General features: G+C 47.6%; 3 protein-coding genes across 3 annotated transcripts; 2 read left to right on the top strand and 1 right to left on the bottom strand.

Annotated features, from left to right (window-relative positions):
- The first annotated feature begins 388 nt into the window (after window positions 1-388).
- Window positions 389-4,402, top strand: RPL19 (ribosomal protein L19). Its single transcript, XM_061555934.1, has 6 exons — window positions 389-471; window positions 2,631-2,737; window positions 3,096-3,218; window positions 3,685-3,805; window positions 3,938-4,048; window positions 4,199-4,402. Exons 1-6 carry the CDS (start codon window positions 467-469, stop codon window positions 4,323-4,325), a joined length of 594 nt encoding a protein of 197 aa, XP_061411918.1. The 5' UTR covers window positions 389-466; the 3' UTR covers window positions 4,326-4,402.
- Window positions 4,403-8,732: 4,330 nt separating this feature from the next.
- Window positions 8,733-10,773, bottom strand: LOC133345298 (acyl-CoA-binding protein homolog 1-like). The gene is made up of 4 exons (XM_061555933.1): window positions 10,629-10,773; window positions 9,509-9,626; window positions 9,174-9,236; window positions 8,733-8,981 (listed from the first exon to the last, which is right to left on the bottom strand). The coding sequence occupies exons 1-4, from the start codon at window positions 10,635-10,637 to the stop codon at window positions 8,908-8,910; spliced, it is 264 nt and encodes an 87-aa protein (XP_061411917.1). The 5' UTR covers window positions 10,638-10,773; the 3' UTR covers window positions 8,733-8,907.
- Window positions 10,774-16,076: 5,303 nt separating this feature from the next.
- Window positions 16,077-17,211, top strand: RPP38 (ribonuclease P/MRP subunit p38). The gene has a single exon (XM_061555932.1). The coding sequence runs from the start codon at window positions 16,085-16,087 to the stop codon at window positions 16,634-16,636; it is 552 nt and encodes a 183-aa protein (XP_061411916.1). The 5' UTR covers window positions 16,077-16,084; the 3' UTR covers window positions 16,637-17,211.
- Window positions 17,212-17,835: the final 624 nt, after the last annotated feature.

Below are 17,835 nucleotides of genomic sequence, written 5' to 3'. Positions count from 1 at the left end.
CCATCAGTAGAACGCAAACACAAGTCGCCTTACGCGTCGTCTCCACGTAATCACAACGCGTGCAGTGCGTGCGATTCGTTGCATTTACCCCCTAACGCCTTCTCCTTTAATTCATACTCTTAGGTTTTTTTCGGTAAAGTCACGTAGGTAAAAGTAAATAATAATAGAAATTAAAAATAATAGAAATAAAATAATATATCATCAATAAATTTTTATTTCTATTATTTTGATTATTATTTATTTTTACCTACGTGACTTTACCAAAAAAACCTAACAGTATGAATCCTTGCAGTCACGAAAGCTTCAAATCTAGAATCACCCTTTAATTCAATTCAAAATAGCGAAAGATTAAAATAAGCGTCTCAACGTCATTGTTCACCCCCCCCCCCCCCGCCTGTGAGGGCGGGGTGGTATCGCCGCCGCGCATGCGCAAAGGTCCTTGCTGGTGGGACCCCGAGAAGACGCCATGAGGTGAGAGGCTCTCCTCGCTCCCGAGGAGGCTTCGCGTGCCATCTTCGGCCGTCCCTCGTCCCCTCACGGCCAGGGGCTTGCGCTATGCTTAGCCACGGGGTCTCGCTGCGTCGACCTTTGCTCGGTCGTCCCCCGCCGCGGCACGGGATGTTAGCCCTGAGCGATGCGCGGGCCGGGCTTGGGCCTTAGGCCGAGGCTTTGGGGCCGAGTGGCCGCGTGGCCGCCGCCGCCTCGCCCCGCGCTTTCGGCGTTCCGTGCGCGCTTGATGGCACGGCTATGAGTGCGTTGTTGTTGTTTGTTATAAACGTTACACAGCGAGTGAGGTTTAAAGAAGTATCGCAATTGCCGCCCAATCGATCACGCGAAATACCAGGCGGGGGCCAGCAACAGTTATCGACGCGATCGATAACGGGAGTGGATTACGTTTGTTGCATTGAGGCGAAGGAGTGTGTTAAACACGCGCGTACAAGGACGGCGATGTTGCTGCGTGCTTTGTTACAGCTCGCCCATGATGTAGTTTTAGAAATGGTGTACGTGAGCTGCGTTGGCCCACCTCTGCGTTGCATTCTGTGCCTCTAAATCTGATGTGCGCAACTCATGTGGTGGACACTACGTGGGTTACGACCTCAAAATCTGATGTACGCAACTCCTGTACCTGAGCAGCACGTCCCAACAGTGTTGGATGACACGACTTAAACGTCGCTGATGTGTGAACACACGTGTTGTACAACACGCCGTTCTAGGCCGTAGGCTCTCGCCTGCTCAACGTAGGCAGTTGTGTGTTGTATGGCCTATGCGCGCTATACAGTACAAGCATATTTTTAACCACGTGTCTTATGCGCGTTTGTCCAGTTATATCTAAGTTGTGGGGCACCACCCGAACCAAGTTGGTCTACATAGCTGTAATGCAGAACTGCACAAGTTTGGTTAAATAACTCGCGGCATGTGGAAGCCCTCAGTAGTGGCTTGACTGAAGGCTGTATACGTACATTTGTATACGCTGCTACTCCGTGCTATAATCGTTTGCAGTCGATGCATATTAAATATAATTTATATAAAGACCGATGGAGAGCGCGTTGATACTTTCGCAAGAGATCTGCGAGTTGACTTTGTTGAAGCCCGAATTATGTATAACACACGTCTATAGGACGGGTTCTAATAATACGCCTTTTAATTGCAGTCCATGTGATATGTGCCGGTGTATTCAAAATTCCACGTGTTATATCCCTCGTGTTTTGTAGCTCTTTCATATTTTGTTTCACGCAAGGTGTAAAATGTGAGTGAATCATTCCGGCTCGCTGGTAGACTGGAATAAGCACGTGACTAGGATTTGCTGACTGACTGAAATGAATCTCTGGTTTCGCCCGTCCCTCATTGGAGAACTGTCCACAGTGGGAGCAAACACTTCTCTATACGTGCTTCAATAACGTTTAAAGTTGAGATGGTGCTCGTCATCAACTAAAATATACTCTATACGTGTCTCAATAACGTTTAAAGTTGAGATGGTGCTCGTCATGAACTAAAATATACTCTATACGTGCTTCAATAACGTTTAAAGTTGAGATGGTGCTCGTCATCAACTGAAAAATATACTCTATACGTGCTTCAATAACGTTTAAAGTTGAGATGGTGCTCGTCATCAACTAAAATATACTCTATACGTGCCTCAACGTTTAAAGTTGAGATGGTGCTCGTCATAAACTAAAATATACTCTATACGTGCTTCAATAACGTTTAAAGTTGAGATGGTGCTCGTCATGAACTAAAATATACTCTATACGTGCTTCAATAACGTTTAAAGTTGAGATGGTGCTCGTCATCAACTAAAATATACTCTATACGTGCCTCAATAACGTTTAAAGTTGAGATGGTGCTCGTCATCAACTAAAATATACTCTATACGTGCCTCAATAACGTTTAAAGTTGAGATGGTGCTCGTCATCAACTAAAATATACTCTATACGTGCTTCAATAACGTTTAAAGTTGAGAATGGTGCTCGTCATCAACTAAAATATACTCTATACGTGCCTCAATAACGTTTAAAGTTGAGATGGTGCTCGTCATCAACTAAAATATACTCTATACGTGCTTCAATAACGTTTAAAGTTGAGATGGTCCTCGTCATGAACTAACATGTAACTTGACTGTCGCTCAACAGTATGCTACGGCTTCAGAAGCGGCTGTCAGCCAGCGTGCTGCGCTGTGGAAAGAAGAAGGTCTGGCTGGACCCCAACGAAACAAACGAGATCGCAAACGCAAACTCAAGTAAGGATCGCCACAAAAACCACGGCGTCTTAACATTGTGGAAACTGATACTTGGCTCACTTGATACAGCAAATCTAGCTGTGACGGTCCCACCTGATGACGGAGACTTGTTGCCTCCGAAACGTGATTTTTATTTTACTTTTATTAATTTTAATTTGTTTACCTACGTGACTTTACCGAAAAAACCTAAGAATATGTTAGACATTGACTTTGAATAAGTCTTTTATAGTGGTAAAACGTGGGTAAACTAGCCTCTGGTAAATTCCATATGAGAAGGGGGGGTAAAACTACATTTATCATCGTTAACTCTCGCCCACCCCACTTGCGTGTTCTAACCTCGTTCTCTTTTTGTCTTCAGGGCAGCAGATCCGCAAGTTGATTAAGGATGGCTTGATCATCCGCAAACCGGTGGCGGTGCACTCGCGTGCACGCTGCCGCAAGAACCTGGAGGCGCGGCGCAAGGGTCGGCACATGGGCTACGGTAAGCGGTCACCCTGGTGCCCCGCTCACCCTGTGCCTGGGCACTCCGTCTCTCTTCTTAGTGCTCTACATTCTCTCACACCCTTAGTGTATGCTTGTAAAAGAGCCATGCTCAATGTTGTCCTCTTGAAAAAGCTGCCTACCATGTGATATAATTTTAATAGTTGGCAGGAGTTGCTTGAAATCTGTGTGCTTATGGGGGTGCTCTTGAGTGTGTGAACACCGATTCTAGGTGGGAAATAATGCAAGACCTGAGGTAATGTGGGTGTCCCAGGATGCCCCATGTTTTCTTTATTTTATGGTTGCATGAATCCTGTGCTAGCCCTGAACAATGCAATATTGATTGGTGTAGCTTTTAGAGTGTAAAAGTACAAAGTTGTAACGAACTAGTTGGATTTTAATTTGCTGAATTCAGATTAAGCATCATACCCACGCCTTTCTAATGTTTCTTTCTGCTGTCCTTGCAGGTAAGCGCAAGGGTACAGCCAACGCCCGTATGCCAGAGAAGCTGGTGTGGATGCGGCGCATGCGGATTCTGCGCCGTCTCCTGCGCAAGTACCGTGAGGCCAAGAAGATCGATCGCCACATGTGAGTGCCACTCGCAGAAAAAGCAGGACCACCTAAGAACAGCCAAATATACATTACAACACATTGAATTATTTTTGTTATGTGAATGTATGTGGTTCATGGCTTGACTGTTTTTATGAATGTAATTTTTAGGTACCACAATCTGTACCTGAAAGTGAAAGGTAACGTGTTCAAGAACAAGCGCATTCTGATGGAGCACATCCACAAGATGAAGGCTGACAAGGCCCGCAAGAAGCTCCTCGCGTAAGTGGCCGTGCTAACCCGAGAATTTAGAAGTGTTGCACTTTCCTGGCTTTGATATACGGTGTGTTCTCACAATCATGGATTAACATGTGAATATTTTCACTCGCTGTAAACCTAACCCACGTTCGTCCTGATTGCTTTGCTCTGCAGTGACCAGGCAGAGGCTCGTCGCTCCAAGACAAAGGAAGCACGCAAGCGCCGTGAGGAGCGCCTCCTGGCCAAGAAGGAGGAGATCCTGAAGACTCTGTCCAAGGAGGAGGAGAGCTCCAAGAAGTGAGCCTTCCCTGCTGGGGAGGTCAACTCGCATCATCAACCTTGTATCTTCTTGTCAGTCAATAAACTATGAAAACCCCACACTCATTGTCTCCTGGTTTTGATGTTGAATGCGAGTTTTGTTGTACTTGGATGCCATGGTGTAATAGGTTATCCCCACTGAACTTGAAATCCAGAGGCCGCTGACAGCTGAACTGAGCACCGAGCAGTAGTGGTACCCTGGAGATCGAACTTAATTCGTTCCAGAAGGCCATTCGAACACCGAATTAGTTTTCTCCATAAGAATTAATGTTAATGTCATGAATTGGTTCCAGACACAAGAAATCTCAAAGCATTTTTACACGAAGTTTACAGTAATTACATGCATAAAATCATACAAAAAAAACAAGAAACATGGAATAAATGAATAAATATATGGAATAAATGAAAAATAAAATTGATGGCTTGAGTGGAAGGTGGTGGTGTTATTGTTTGGAAGAAGTCCCCTTCCATAATAATGTCGGGTAACTGCCCTTCTGTGCCTCTTTTCTGCCACTAACTGAGTCACTTGAGCTCTTTCTGACTAAAAACTTGCCTAAAGAGGTTTGTTTCTGCCTCTGTTTTAGGGTGTTTTGAAAATGACATTGCTTTATCATGAAAAAGATTGCTCACTTGGTTGGCTACGGCCTTATTTGGGTGATATTTTTCTAAAAAATGCTGTAACTCAACATTTTGCACATTTCTTTTATCACTAAAATAAAGGAAATTAACGAAAAAGTTAAGGAACGATGTTTTGCGGGTAACTGCACTGGGTGAGAGCTACGCGTTAACTGAGCCTCTCACGGTAAAAGCTTTGGGCAAGCGTCATGCACGCTGCCCATACGCGTCTCTTCCGTACAGGTTTCGAGTCGCGATTGCCCGTTGGACCTCCGAATTTCGTCCGGTTTCCGGGGCAAAAAATGTTCGGAAATATCGTTCGAGCACCGATTTGTTCGAGTTCTGGTGCGTTCGATCTCCGAGGTTCTACTGTATAATGAGAACAGAACAGTTGATTGCCAGAGGTCAAGAGTTAGTATTACTATCTCTTCCACCAGGTGTAGTTACCTTGGAAGAGCAGGCCAAGCAAGACCCTTCGAAGGCCTTTTTAGAGCTCTCTCTAATGGAGGCATTTTGGCCACCAGTGGCAGAAGCAAGACATTTTAGGTTTTCTAGGGCTGTGTACCCCGTTGTGCTGGTTTCGCGTTGAAAGATTCACGAGTATAAAGACTTTCAGGAGGGTATTGTCAAGTTTTTGCAGTTAGGGATTGCTATGTAAACATTGCTGGCATTGCTCGTGAATTGGCGCAGAATATAAATGCACGTTATAGGGATTTTGTTTGAACCCCTTGCAATGTGTCTTTATTAATGACGAGGTGTGCGCTTTGAAGTGATTCATGAGATGGGTCGACAACTGGACGTGTGGTACTCTGATCATTAATCTTGTCCTGTGTTCAAGAGTTGACCTGGGCATGTGAAAACCGGTTCAGGCAAGTGCAATCCAATTTTCTTGAATGACGCTGGTGTGATCATTGGAGCAGAGGCCACACGGATTGGAATTTAACGCATAACAAATTACATTGAGGTCCAACTGGTAATGAGAAATCAAGCTACCATTCTTCAAGCGGCATTAAGTCTGAAGTTGCACTGAAATTGAAGGTGCTGTATGTTTTGCCAGTGACACTTCCTGGCCTACACTGAAGCACATCACATCCGGTTTGATCAATGTGCAAAGATTGACTAGAAATTATTGGTTTAAGCTTTCGTGACTGCAGGGATCCATACTCTGGTTCTTTCGGTAAAGTCACGTATGTAGAAATCAAACATCACGACGTTTCGATCGCAACACAAGCAATTCTTTATTTTTACTTGGCTTTACCGAAATAACCAAAGAGTAGACGTTCTGGGTTTTGTGGGAAAGCCAGTACAGTATCTGGAAATGCCTTCAGTAACCATATTTTATTTTTTCCTACGGCGTACCGTTTAGGAGGTACGTCATGGATGGACATCTTGTAAATTACGTATGTTCACTCGTTCGCCTGTTTGCGGTACGAAAGATATGCTGCCTGCTGCACGTAATGGAGTACGCTTTTTTTACCCGAGCTCAATTACCTCTAAGCCCCACCCATGGCAACCTTATGTTTTACACAATGATGTCATGGGATCTTTCATGCCCACTGCAGCATAGCGAAATGTGTTTGGCCATTTGAGTTTATATGCGTTTCAGCTTGCGCCTTGGGAAGGTGATCACGTGTTGCGGGGAGTGGTGGTTCAGCCTGAAATGGGTGAATGGCTTTGTGTGCAAACATCACTGGGGAGAGGTGTCAATGTGGTGTGTGGACCCACCGTGCGTGTCGTACCTGCTAACAATCTACATCGGCTGGTTGGGATCTTTACGTTTTGGGGCGTGGCGGTGGCCTCGAGATTTACTGAACCACAACCCAGCTGACCAGAGTTTAATTCCGCAGATAACGTCAGTGGCAATTCGTATCTCAACCTGGCCTGGCCTTCCTAAGCTTGACTTGGCTTTAAACGAGTATCTCGTGCGGGCATTTCAATATCGGCACGGGAAAGACAGGCAAAGCAGTTCTCGGTTTGAATGTTACAAACGGCACTTGCCGTAACAGCGACATCTATAGTGGTACCTGGTGTGCATCGTTTTGTGAGGTATGCATATGCGCAATTGTGTACCATGTACACGTGTTGTTTTTTTGGTCTGCCATTGCATACGTTTTAATGTTCATGTGTTTGACGGTGCACGTGTCAAGATGGGCACAAATGCACCATTAATCCCTACGTTTCCATTTGCAACGTTACCCCAACATGAGGTGTTCACTTCGTGATCATAGAAAACGTCGGCCACTGGTTCCACATTGCATTGCTCGGGTACATGTTGATATGACCTTCATTTGACTGGTGGGTTGCAGACCGTGCCCTTTGTGCCTTCCTCTTCATGTCCTTGCAAAGTGAGTTGATGGATCGCACCAAACAAATTTACTCACCCATGTTGCAATGTTTTAACACGAGAGCACACAGAAAATCAAAGCGCAGTTAATAACGCACCACAACCGCAAGCAAGAACAAAATGTCACAAGGGCTTCACTCTTTTTGCCAAGAAACCTTAAGTACGCAATCTAGCCTAAAAACCTTTACTATTGGTCGCGAAAGCCAATGTGTTAAACCAAAACACATTCCTGCGGAGGGAGCTGGTAGGAACGTTGGGTTGCTCGGTCAATGGCCAGAGTCAACAGCGGCGTGGTGTATTCCACAAATATGGCCAACTGAGGGCGGGCACAAGTCGGCGTGAGTAGGTTAAACGTTGAGTTTTATAAGGGCACCACGGGGTGACCAGCCCCTCCCCCCCCCCACCCAGCCCCTCCCTGCACGATGGACGGACACAATAATCCCCTATGGGCTAGTGCAGGGGTCGGCAACCAAAATAACAAGAAGAGCCATTTCTTTCCAATTCGGTACACAATTCAGTATTTCAAGAGCCGCAATGCATCTGAGTACATACTGTACTCACGTACATATCGTCAAAAAGCAGCCCGTAAAGAGCCGCATGCGGCTCCGGAGCCGTAGGTTGCCGACCCCTGGGCTAGTGTAACCAGGTTCCTACCAGTATAACCTTTGGTTCTACCACAACGTGCTGAGGACAAGGTATAACCTTTATAACTAGGTTAGCGGTCATTAATAATTTTTTTTAGCAATGGCTGAATGAGAAAAGTTACGTTTTATAAATACAGCTTGAAATAATTAAGAAACTACTTTTAAAAAATGAAAGAAAAATAAGTATTTCAGTAAAGACACATTTTTAAACCCTGCCGTTCTCTTAAGACGTGTCTTTTAAACTCTTAAACATACAGATCCAATCACTGATATGGCTAGGGTGAACTTTGAAAGTGTGGTTATGGCTCTTATCAAACATTTTAAACAGCTCCAAAGACTTTGACCTGCAGATAAATTTCACTCCTTGTAACATTTCACCCCAGAAACCGATAGAGCTGAAATTCATGGACAGACGTTCAGGGTAGGTACGATTCTCACAATGGTTCAGTTCACGAATCAAGATGAATATTTCAATTACTTTAGGATTCATTTGTTGGAAACCTCAAACCAATGTGACAAGTTGGACACGAGCAATGACATATATTTGGCCAGAAAATATATTAATGCATTCGATGAAAAAAACCTTTTGAGTTGTTCAACATTCTACCCTGCTTGCAATGTAACTTGGAAAGTGTGTTCTAAAATATTGGAGCTGTGCTAATCCAGACATGCAGATCAGTACTTTAATCTCACACACATTTCACACACAGTTCCAGCATTGCTTGTGTACACCACCTTTGCTGTGAGCAGGTTTAACTTTGCAGAGCAACGAGAAGCAAACACAGAATAGGTTTTAGTGACTTTTATTCGATGTTACATCACAATAAAAAAAACACTAACATGGAAATGGAAAGCACGACAAATGTTATTGATATTTAAAGTTCATGATTGGCTCAAAAGTCACCAGCATATAGTAAGGTGTGTGGGTGGATGAGTGGGCTCACACTATCGCCAGGACTTTACTAAAATCCGTATTTCACTTTGAGTTCTTCCACCAACGCAATGTATGCTGCTATGGCGTCGTCCTTGCTTTTGCCTGAATGAATGAGAGGGAGAACAAAATAGTTTAGGATTCAATCCATCAAGCTAAAATATGCGGTGCAAATTCGTAAGAAATAAGCGTGCTCACATTCCAGGGATTTGAAGCGGCTGTTACAAAAAGTGGGCTCTATTGTTAATCAAGCAGCAATTTCTGATCCAAAAGAATCGTGTGCACAACAGGATTTACCTTTCTTGGCGTTCCACGCATTCCACTTGGCTTTTCCTTTAAAGTCGAGCATGCCTGGAGCGTCTGCAATCGGGGAACATTTTTATACGTGTGTAAAAAAAAAAGCAAAAACATCTCAAAACGGTGGATATTCAAACGAGTTGGACAATTACGCTTGATTTTTTTTGCTTCGTTTAAAGATTCTCCAGAAAACAAAAATCAAACTTGACCCGGCCGTCCCATGGCAGAGACCCTGCGGGTTTGTCAAACCCAAACTCGCTGTCAAATCCATCACAGGCTGCAAAGATAAAAGCTGCCAGTGGCCGATGGGCGGCAAGCTGTCCGTGGCCACGTACCGGTCGTGTTGTCCCCCACCGTGACTTGCTTGAACAGGGCGTACACTTCTAGCATCTCGTTGTCTGAAGGTTTGGTCTTCAGATTCTTGACATCGGCGGCAGCTTGGTCAAACTTCTCCTGTCAAGACGACAATTCACAACGTCACCAGCCCATCGAGACATGGCTGCGTTTTGCCAGCGACATCACCACGGCCACTGTGTGGGTGGATATGGGACTGGAATGAAGCCAGACCTGGCATGACCATGGGTTTTTTTTATTTTCGCCCCCCAATGTCAAACCAAAGCAATGACAGGATTTGTAAATCAAATCACATTTTCTCACAAACATTCATCCCATCGCCCCCACGTGCACGGCAATGAGCTTACGGATGTTTAAACAAAACAAACAAAAACCCCGACTCATTATGCGTGCTCAGGCGACCGATGCAAAATGCAGAGAGATTGTGATCGATAAAGTGTCGAGGCCTCACCACGAAGAGGCATTGCATTTGGCAACTACACCCGCCTACCCACGACTTCGTTAACAAAATGCACACGAAACCTATAACGCACAATAAAACCTATAAACGCACAATAAAACCTATTACACATAGTGCACACTTTGTGCGATCGTCACGCAAAGCAAGCCCAATCCCAAGCACAACGCAGCCCAACATCCTGGGGCAGCTTCTGCAGCAGCAGCACCACCAGGCCCGAACGAGGTGTATGACATGGCACACTCGAGAACCAGAGATATGCACTTTGAACAACATCGGCGGTCGGTAAATATCTTTAAGGCAGCTTTCATCTCTCTCTGTTCGCGATCTTAATCACAGGGGCAGATTCGCTCAACGGAATTGTACGCAACTGGCTACGAAACCAGAATACAACAACCTCGAACCCAGATGTTGGTGACTGCAACGAGATACGGAACCAGACGGTGCCTCTAAAATCTAAAAAAATCAGCAATCACGAAATCCGAGACACACACACACAGAGAAGCACGCTGCCTGGCACCTCGCCCAGCCTCTAACTCGACCTCTAGAAACCCAACGCCGAGCTCCAGCTGACACCCACATAACCGAACACCCGAATCTGGCCAAGCGGGCAGCAATTGCAGCCTGCTGCTGCACCGCCACACCTGGGACATGTTGACGGCGCGGAAGTCTCTGGCGGAGTGGAGGAGGCGGCGAGCGGGCGGGCGCGGACTAGCACGGCGCGAGTGAAGCGGCGGCGGTTGTAGCGGGGTAGAGGGGGCGGGGCGCAGGGGGAGGAGTCGAGTCACGTGCGCTGCGGACTGCTCCGCGATTGGTCGAGATCCCTTAAGGAGGGGGGGGGGCGAGCAACTTGGGGTTTATCACGTGGGCTTAGCGAGGGCGGAGCTAAGTAGGCCGTTCCCATATTGGGTGGAGGTGGGGGGGGGGCGATCACGTGGTTCGTTGACCTTTGTTACGACTGGAGCAAGCGACGCTGCCGATTGGCGGAGGTGATGTCACGCGATCGTTTGAGAAGAAGGTCTGCGGTCGATGTCACCCCAGGACACGTGGAGGTTGAGGGTTCAATAGCCTGTACCAGGCTTCTGCAGACACGGGGTTGCAGCATTGGAGTCCAATAGCAGTGGAATAACGCATGGCGTGGTTCAGAATAGGGGTGGGATAGCGAAAGTGACACATTCCTGCGGAAGGAGCTGGTAGGAACGTTGGGTTGCTCGGTCAATGGCCAGGGTCAACGGTGGCGTGGGGTATTCCGCAAATATGGCCGATTGTGAGGGCGGGCACAAGCCGGCGTGAGTAGGTTAAACGTTGAGTTTTATAAGGGCACCACGGGGTGACCAGCCCCTCCCCACCCAGCCTCACCCTCTCCACCCAGCCCCACCCCTCCAATTTTTGGATGCACGACGGACGGACACAATAGTCCTCTGTGGGCTGGTGGAACCAGGTGGTTCCTACCAGTAAAAACAAATGAGATGTCAAATACTTTGTTTTATGGAAACGTCGATGTTCACTGAAATAACACTGTGGAACGAAAAAATGTGTTCCTGGGTAGTGTTATCTTCTAATTGCTTATGCCTCAAAAGTACAGAAAATGGCTATTATTCCCCACAAACTTTGCTTTTGTGACCAGGACAGTGATCTTTTGAAATTTACCGATTTTCAATGAGAAAACGTATTTGTGTCATTCCTTCACGTAAAGTCCTGGTCACAAAGCAAAGTTTATGGGGAATAACAGCCATTTTATATTTTTTGGCATGAGCAATTAAAACATGACACTACCCGAAAATCGTGTTACATAGTGTAATCAGCACATTCGTCAGTAAAACTGCCTTAAAAGAAAACACATTTCAAATGTGTGATGAAGGCCCATTGCCCCAAACGTCACCTATTATATAATTTAAAATTTTAAGGCCACAGTGTTATTGACAAATTAGTATTTATTGTGATTGTGCACCAGTGGCAATGCAGTATCATTTCACCAAATAAAACGTTTGCAAAAAAATCGGAACTATGTTTTTTGAAGGATTGTTTGCAGAAAAGAGTAATGTAAACATAAAAAAACAATGCTGAATAAAGTTAATAGTACAATAGCAAATAAATTAAATCAACAAAAGGCTGTTGGTTTTCGGTTCAACACTCATCACAAACTTACGTGACTTTTCAGGTTATATATCGTAAAACTGCATGTCCACCGAGATGGAGCGATGCAATTCATTCATGTGCTGGGTGCTCGTTGGATTATACATCGCAGGAAGGCGAGAGGTGGCGGTGGCTTGGAAAGGCTATCCAGCAGTAGATTGGAGATGTTTCAGGAGTTTAAATGCCAATGTCGAGGTTTTCCAGCCACAGTGGGGCTTCAGGAGAGAGAGAGTTCGTGTCATCGCACTGTTCCTCCATTGAAAGAACACACACTGCAGTGGCTTACTGTATGGCCCACAGTTTGGGTCGCATGGCGATGATAACCAAGCCTACATAAGTCTCCTCTAAGAGCTGAGACGTTAAAGGGTAAAGTTCAGCAACGGGCATCTCTTTTTGTGGGGCGCTTTGTCGAATAACGATCAAGGCTACGTCTATTGACTCGCCACCTCCTGCTTGTATTTCGTGCGGGAATTAAATAAAGTATCAAAAAAGAAAGCACTAATTTGCATTACGCAGACGGTGCAAAGTCTGCGCCCACGCGTGGCAAAGCAGAAACACGAGAGCCAAAGAAAAATCCCCCCAGCATGCCCAACGCAACGTGAACCGGACAAAGAATGGGCACCCACGGAATACTGGAACCACGAACTTAACCGTGCTTGGCAACGCAGCACCGACTTTCAATTGAGCAGTTTCGTCCGTCGAATTGCATCGTGTTGGCAATGCATTCACATTGGCTGAATCACAATCAGTACTTGTGAACACCAAAAAACCCCCACTCCACTGGCGTGGTTGCCAATTGTTGTATTGCGTAAGGCATAGACATACATACTGAACTTATTTCGCACCGTATATAGACAACCGTGATATTTCGCATGGGTGTCGGTGTGGTGTTAGCAGTAGACGTGACTGTATTATATAAACTCGCACTGCTAGATCGCCCCGCACCCCCTTGCTGGCAGACTACAATCGTGGTGTGATGACACATGGAGCCCCTTTGTGACAGCCTCCTGCCACAACGATGATTTGGACTCTCGGTGCAGCTGCCAAAGCTCTCAGCTGCTGCTGGTCGTCGAGTTCACGCCCGACGGTTAGATCCCATTGGGCGGGGGGGGGGGTCGACTCAGCCCATAATTCTGGGTGAATAAAATACATACCATTTTGTGGGGAACTAACGGCGGTCGATTTGTTTATGGATAGGCTGGTCTCCCGTCACCAGGAATGTGGGAATGCCCCCCCCCCCCTACCTTGCTTCAGAAGGTTTAACACGTAGGATTTCGCGACCAATATTATTCATAAAGGGTCATCCATTCAGTACAGTACGCATGTAGGGGGGCGGGGGGGGGGTTAACCCAAATGCGTATGCTTGCGTGTGGGGGGTCTACTGACAATGTACGCAGGAGGAAACAGGGGGGGGGGGGTGAAGCATCGATAATAATGTGTCTACATTGGCATTCAGATGAGTTCGATAGTCCGGCGGTGGACTATCTGTTTGCTTAACCACGTTAATATTAAACATCCTTGATCGTTTCTGCATGGATTAAATATCGGCCGTTCTATAGGATTCGGGCGGGGGGGGGGGGGGGGGGCGTCAGACGTACGTACGCAGGTGGGAGGAGGGGGTGTAAAAAGTACGTGTGCGTACATGGAGGGGGGGAGGGGTCAAGTTTTGACAGAGGTTTGCGTACCTACTAAATGGATGGCCCCGAATAAAGGGGTTTGGGTTAGATCGCGTAAGTATAAATGTGTCGAAACCTTCCACCACCTGACACAACCTATTAGTAAGCAATTTGTCACGTAACCAAAACGTCAATTAGTTACTAATTCAGCCCACCGGCGTGTTGGAGAGTAAATCCACAACATTTTTTGCCCGTCCAAGGACGGTTGTATATTGCAGTAAATCTGAAATATTCCATAGAAAATTGTTCAGCTCATGATTGTTAATGAGGGGGGTGCCCCATGTGGAGTGACGTCACCCGCTAATGGTTATTGGGGAGGGGTGCGGTATGTGGAGTGAAGTCACCCGCTCATGATTATTAATGAGGGAAGGGGTGCGGTATGTGGAGTGACGTCACTCCCTCATGGTTATTGTGGAGGGGTGCAGCATGCGGAGTGACGTCACCCGCTAATGGTTATTGGGGAGGGGTGCGGTATGTGGAGTGACGTCACCCCCTCATGGTTATTGGGGAGGGGTGCAGCATGTGGAGTGACGTCACCCGCCAATGGTTATTGGGGAGGGGTGCAGCATGTGGAGTGACGTCACCCGCTCATGGTTATTGTGGAGGGGTGCGGCATGTGGAGTGACGTCACTCCCTCATGGTTATTGTGGAGGGGTGCGGCATGTGGAGTTACGTCACCCGCTCATGATTATTAATGAGCGGAGGGATGCGGTGTGTGGAGTGCACGACCTTCTTGTGCGTGAGTGCAAATTTACCTGCGGGCATGAATATTAATGAAGGGGGGGGGCTGTTTTGCAGTGACGTCACGCACGGATGTAGCACTGTGCTACGTAGATTAATTTTTTACCGTCACTTTCTGTAAGGAAACGTCGTCATATTTAAAGCGAATTTGCGTAATCAATTATTTAATTCAGCTCGACCTTCCTCTGCGTTAGCGTAAAAATCCACCACTCATGTGGGGTGACGTCACGCGGGGTGGGGGGCTCATATGGAGTGACGTCACGCGCGGGACGGACAGACATTTCTGGGTGATTAGTCGGTAATTTGAGTAGTGGACGACGTTTAGATTTGGCAAATCGCCTGATGATGCTGGATGAAATTACCAGCGAAACATCGTACTACTCAAATTGTAAATGTTGTGGATTTAATCTCCAACACGCCGGTGGGCTGAAAGTAGTAACTACTTGGCGTTTTGTTTACGTGACAAATCCCTTACTAATTGGCTGTGTCGGGTGGTGGAGGGGTTCGACGCATTTATACTTACGCGATATAACCCAAAAACCTGTATTATTGTGTATTGCTAAGAAGGGTTGAGCACATGCATCGGCTGTAAAAAATAAAATTAATAATAGAAATAAAATAATAATAATTAATTTAATGTTATTAATTTAAATTTATTTTTTTCCTACGTGATTTTACCGAAAAAAACCTAAGAGTATGAATCCTTGCAGTCACGAAAGCTTAAAATCTAGAAGTGTACGCTGTAATCAAATAGTGCCAAGAATCAATTATTTCAGGCAGTACGGGCGAGGCAGTACACACACACACACATAGAGAGTACATAGAGAGTACCGTCCAACAAACACGGGCACTGCAGAACGAGACTCGAATCGAACAGGAATCGATTCCTGCGGTTAATAATTTCCGGAATCGCCGGAGTCGAATCGCTCGTGGGGAGAAGGCGGAACCGGCAGCTCCACGTGGGCTCCCAGGCCACGTGCGTCTCAGTTGGAGTCCGACCACGGGTGCACCGCATCGCAGCCTCAGCAAGCACCGACCGTGCCGGGGCCGTCTTCTCCGTGTCCTCGGCCCCCTACCCCGAGACTCCGCGGAGGCGATGGCGGCTAAGGCCACGAGGCAGCGGCCCGCGCGGGTGAAAGCGGCCCTGGGCGACCCGTTCCACCTGGCCTGGCCTCTCCTGGACGAGACCCTGGGCGAGGAGCTCGTGGAGGAGCTGAGGGAGGCGCTCGGCGCCGCGGGCCTCGGCAGGGCCAAGGGCCGGCACGGGGACGCCGGGGGGAGGAAGCGCCGGGCAAAGAGGGGAGACGGAGCCAGCGAGAGGAGGAAGGCGACGGGTGAGAAGATGGAGGGCGAGGGGCTAAAGGGGGGCGACGAGAAGATGGAGGTGGGCGGCAGGGCTGAGTGCGCGATGGTGGACAATCTAGGGTCGAGCGTGGACGATGACAGTACGGAGATGAAGGAGAAAGCGGTGGATGAAGATAGCGTCAACAGGACGGTGAAGGAGGAGGAGGGGGGAGGGTAAGACTGACAAAACTCCAGCGTCGAGGATGGACAAGGCGAAGTCTGTGTACGACGCGAACGAGGAGGCGCACGCCAAAGTCGTCTCAGACGAGACCTCGGGTGACGCAGGGCTGTCGGCTGGCCCCCGTCGCGGTGGCTGGAGCGACGCGTCCGTGCGCAGAGAGGTGGCGCTGGGCGTGAACGAGGTGATCCGCGGGCTGGAGCGTGACGAGCTGAGCCTGGTGCTCGTGTGCGGCACCGCGCGTCCTCCGCTGCTGCCGCGACTCCTGGCCTCGCTGTGCGCAAGTCGCGCGGTGTCTGCAGCGCAGCTGGGAGCGCTGAGCGCCGCCGTGGCGCCTCTGCTGGGGCTGCGCTCCGTGCTGGCGCTCGGGGTGCGGAGGGACGCACCGAGGCTCGCAAAGGCCGCCGAGATAATCGGTCGGAGGCTGCCGCCGCTCCGTGCGCCTTGGCTGCTGAGCGGCGAGGCGCCCGGCGCTGGGACGGGCGTGGATGTCGCGGTCGGTGCGTGCCGCTTGATGCCGTCGAACGTGAAGAAGATCGTGTCGAACCCCGCTCGCAGGAAGCGCAAGAGGAGTTGAGGTCCCGAGTTTGGGATTTCCCACCCCGCGCACCGCTGTGGTTGTGTGAAGCGAACCCGGCGGGATGGCTTCACTCGAGGCGGACAGCGGGGTTCATCCCGTGCCGCCAAAGTGGGGGATTACTTAGTTGGAGAAGCGCCTTGTTATACAACATCGAATTGAATTAAGTTCAAGTGCGCGCAAATAAATATTATAATTGCAACGTACAACGCGTCTGCCAAAGTACTGTTTACACGATAGAACGTGGACTGGTTTTGCGCAAGTTTTTTTTTTACCAACAAGAAACCACTGCCACCTAAACTGCGTTCTAATTTAAAGTTTAGAGAAATGGTTTGAGCGTAAGTTTTTATTTAGTTGAATGGTTTTCACTAACCAGTTTTAACATCATCCGTGTGATTTTCAAATCGGAGACGCGTTCCTTAGTAAAGTCAGCTTTGAGACTGTCGATCCACAACTTATTTTGATATGCTTGGAAAATACCCTTGTATTTAATCTGTGTTGACAATGGTTGTAAGCTGTACATTTGCATATGTTGCCGTGAAAGTGCTAATGTAATAAATTGCTGTCTAAATGCACCGTCGGATTGCGTTGTTGAAATTAATACGTTACTAAGTGGGATACCCAACCCTTTAAAAAAAATTCCATATCGGGTAACTTACAAAAACCTAGAGCAGAACTCATTGGCATCAAAGCAAAAGTTGCCCAACTGAAGGCAGCTTGCGTGGTGCATTGCTTTCAGCAGGGTCACGCTGCTGCTGTCAAACCACATTGTCATTCATTCAGGAAAACATGACGGGGTAGCAAGCACTTTCAAGAATTTCCTTAACGGTATAACAGTAAAAGGCCGCCTGAACGTCGGGGATGCGTTCCTCAAATGTGCGACGACGAATATCGAAACGTCAATCAAGGCAATCTACAGGCTAGGTGGCGGCCGAGGCGACGGATGCGAGAGGGTGGATGCCGTCAGTGACGCGTGTGGGGGTGGAGGCGACGCAAATCAGGTCGTTGTATCCATCAAGTGACACCGTACGGTGTCTGCAAAACCACGTGAGTGGGCGCGCAAATCGGGGTATTAATTGGCCCAAATGGTTTAATATTACACCCGTGCAAATTACATGACTGCACCTGCATAACAACCCATGCACACGCAGAGACGTAAAAAATCTGGCTGTCGCCTGATGAAGCGAGTTGCAATTACT

This window comes from Lethenteron reissneri, chromosome 21 (genome assembly GCF_015708825.2).
Source record: "Lethenteron reissneri isolate LAM-NWPU_2019-01 chromosome 21, ASM1570882v1, whole genome shotgun sequence".
In the NCBI taxonomy this organism is placed as follows: domain Eukaryota; kingdom Metazoa; phylum Chordata; class Hyperoartia; order Petromyzontiformes; family Petromyzontidae; genus Lethenteron; species Lethenteron reissneri.
This window is presented reverse-complemented; position numbering and strand designations above follow the sequence as displayed.